The 3,721-nt window shown below is 31.8% G+C and overlaps 1 protein-coding gene across 1 annotated transcript; it reads left to right on the forward strand.

Moving 5' to 3' along the window:
- The first annotated feature begins 2,052 nt into the window (after nucleotides 1–2,052).
- Nucleotides 2,053–2,379, forward strand: LOC110682824. Its single transcript, XM_021859169.1, has one exon. It carries the CDS (start codon nucleotides 2,053–2,055, stop codon nucleotides 2,377–2,379), a length of 327 nt encoding a protein of 108 aa, XP_021714861.1.
- Nucleotides 2,380–3,721: the final 1,342 nt, after the last annotated feature.

Raw genomic sequence — 3,721 nt, forward strand, 5'->3', positions numbered from 1 at the left:
CAGTCACGGTTTTTCAATTTTTTTTTTAATTATCTTATTTTAAAAATTATTTCCAGATAATTATGAATTATTTTGGGATAAAATCAGTTTTATTTTGGATAAGATAAAATATTTTGAAAAATATGATCTTTTATTTTAAAAGATAAAATTGGTTTTATTTGGATAAAATATTTTATTTTAGGATAAAATCGAATACTCAAACGTTGTTATATTTGATATTATCCATATTTAAAGTTGTTAAATTGGGAATTATCCTAATTAAAGTGGTTAATTTTGGATAAGATTGATTAGGATATTCTGAGCATATTCTAAAAGGATAATAATTGATTTATATAATGTGATTATCCTATAATTATATTAGGATATAATTGATTTTAAAATTATTTGATTGGCTAGTAATTAGGATAGAATCTCCTAAATTTGTTAGGATAATCATGGAAGATTAAATATGATTTATCTTTCTTGATTAAAATATGATTTGATTCTATCTCATGACTAAATTAAATATGTGACATTTTATAAATGGTCATGAAAATATATGATATTATCTAATTATGAATAAAATATAAGATATATTATGAAATGCGTTGACTTTATTATGAACGTTCGATGTTGTAGTTTAGACAAGCATGTTGAGTGATTTATTATATAGCACTTTTATAATATATGATATTATGTTGTTGTATATAGACTAGTATGGCCCATAGATTCTTAAATACGATCTGTGCATCGTGAAGTATTTTTGTAATCTAAATACGGACTGCGAACCGTTAAGTATTTTTGTAACTTATATTTAAAGTAAATAGAATAGTTATTTAAATAGTGTTAGTTCAAAGAAGCCCATGAAGTGAAGGCCCAAACGATTAAGGTGGATGGAGATCCATGACGATTCAAGTGGGAGCATTTTCGTTTCTAGTTTTCTTAGGACTAAGGGGTCATACTATGTCATGCTTTATTTTATTGCATTATTAGATTATGCATGTTAGATTTTATTTATGTTGATTGATGATGCGCTATAGTTCACTAAATAATCACAACATAATTAATCTAGGTCCCAGTAATATTGAGATTGCTTTTCCAATTAAAAACCCGATGAAACCTTTGATATTTATGATGGGTCATGCCAAAGCTGGGTGTCATATTATATCTTAGGGGAGTGGGGGTAAAGCAAATTTTACACTTTTAATTGGTTATGCTCAACAAGGTTACCTAAAGAGTTTAGAACCTTGAAGTAAAGGGAAATAATTAAACATGTGATGATTAATTATTCAACCAAGAATTACAAGAGTTGTAATCAATAAAGAGTTTACTCACCTTGAAAATGTAATGGTTGATGGTAGGGCCAAAGTCTGTTCCATTATTGCACAAATAAAGGATCTTGGAATCACTTAAATTCAATTGGGATCAATTATTGAATAAAGTGTTTTAAAGTTACCAAGTGATGCATTTATGGTGCTTTAATTTTAAATTAAACATAATTATTAAACTTTGCCTTATTTTGACATAGAGGGTAGCCGTAATCACAATGACAACAACGTTTGCAATCTTCGACCATTCCTTGAGAAGGATAGGCTGACAGGGGATAACTTTTCCAACTGGGAAAGAATGCTAAGGCTTGTTCTGAAATCTTAAGGTAAAGAGGATGTCATTGACACCCCATTGCCAGGACCTCTGCCAGAAAATCCAACCGCGGCAAAGATCAAGAAGCACAAGGAAGCTCATGATAGAGCTATACCTATCACTTGCTTAATGATTGCTACCATGGAGCCTAGTCCTCAAAAGCATTTTTAGGACCAGGATGCCTACTCAATCATGCAAGAACTCAAAGCTATGTTTAAGAAACAGGATAAAGTTGAAAGGTATGAGCTCCATTGTGAGATTCTGGATTGTAGGATGGAGAAGGGCGCCACAGTTCACGATCGTGTTTTCAAAATGATCGGCCTAATTCAAAGTATGGAGAAACTGGGGCACCCATATAGTGATGATTTGGCAACAGACATCATTCTCCATTCACTACCAGAAAGTTTCAACTAGTTTATCATGAATTTTAACATGACTGCCACTGCAAAGACTATGAATCAATTGCATGCAATGCTGGTTAGTGCTGAGAAACAAATCCCTAAGGGACCTAAGAAGGAAGTTCTTATGATTCAAAAGGGAAAGGGGTTCAAGAAGAAGGGGCAAAAGGCTAGTGCCAAGAGTAAGGGCAAGCAAGTTGCCAAGGCTCCTGAAAAGCCTAAGACAACTCCAAAGCCCAAGGCTGTAAGTGAAAGTGAATGCTTTTACTGCAAGAAGAAAGGGCATTGGAAGCGAAATTGCCAGAAATACCTCGACTTCCTAAAGAATAATGGAGCATCAACCTCAGGTATTATGTTATAAACATTTTAACTTTCACTTAGGTATGAGATACCAAGTTGCAGTGCTTAACATAGTGATGTTACGCAGAAACTGCAAACAAGTGAAGCTAGCATGGAATGGAGCTTGAAGGTGCACTAGAAGTGTTTGAGTGACCAGAGATAGCTTCATAGTTTTAAATTTTTATTAGTTTATCATGATTTTAGAACAATTTCCAGTTTTGATGAGACAATATATCGGTTTTCTTGTTTTGAATACTGAATTTGGTTTACTTGGCTTGGACAAGTGTTGATCCATGACCAAGGTAATAATTTGTTTTCATTTTTCTAGATATGAGTTAATTTTGTTTTATGGCATTGATATAAGTAGATCACAAAGGTAATATTTAGATGATTCAAAATACACTTATTTATAACAAGTAAGGTTAGGTCACATTAACCATTTGCACATTTAAAGTTATGGTTGGACTCTTATTCTTATATGATTATGAATCACTTGAGAATTAGAAGTCATGCTTGATAAGTTAGGATGACCAAGTTGCCTTTTAGTAGAAAGGGTAAAAGAAGCTAAAGTGACCTTATGGAACATATACATATGATGTATATGAACCAATAAGTTCAAAACTAGCAAAGAGATTTAACTACTTCATTACTTTTACTAACGATTTAAGTAAATATATTGATAATTACTCAATGAAGTAAAGCTGGAAACATTGAAATGTTCAAAATTCCAAAATGAAATGTAAAACTAGTTTGAGATAAACAATTAACACCACAATATGATTGTTGTGATAAATATTTAACTCAAAAAGGAATGATCATCTAAATGGAATTGTTGAATTAATTCGCAATCCAGAAACATTACAATTAAAGTGTATATTAATGAAGAAAGAGTCAAACTTTGCTTTCCATTGTTCGATCCAAGATTTAATGATTTACAAATATCGTTTTGAGGATATACATTACAACAACAATTGCGAATACACTAAACAGGAAACTTAACGAAAGCAGAAGAAAAGATTTCATAAGAGTTATGATTTGGAAATGTTCCAAAAGTTATCTTTTCTAGCTAAATAGGATTAAGGGTTATGAAATCAATGTAAAATGTTTACAAAGATGACAAAATGCACCCTAAATCAGAAAAATAGTTCTTCATGGGTTTTCTCATGGAAACTAAGAGGTATTATTCCTACAATCGCGTAGAAACAAAGTGTTTGTTGCTCGCGATAGTGTCTTTATAGAAAGAATGTCTTCCTACAAAGCCAATTGGGTGTAAAGTTAGATCTCGATGAGATTCGAGACAAGAAACAAATGGATGTGGATAACAACACATCAGAGACGAATGCGCATGAAATCAGCTAATTTGG

This window comes from Chenopodium quinoa, unplaced genomic scaffold, assembly GCF_001683475.1.
Source record: "Chenopodium quinoa cultivar QQ74 unplaced genomic scaffold, ASM168347v1, whole genome shotgun sequence".
Classification (NCBI taxonomy): Eukaryota; Viridiplantae; Streptophyta; class Magnoliopsida; order Caryophyllales; family Amaranthaceae; genus Chenopodium; species Chenopodium quinoa.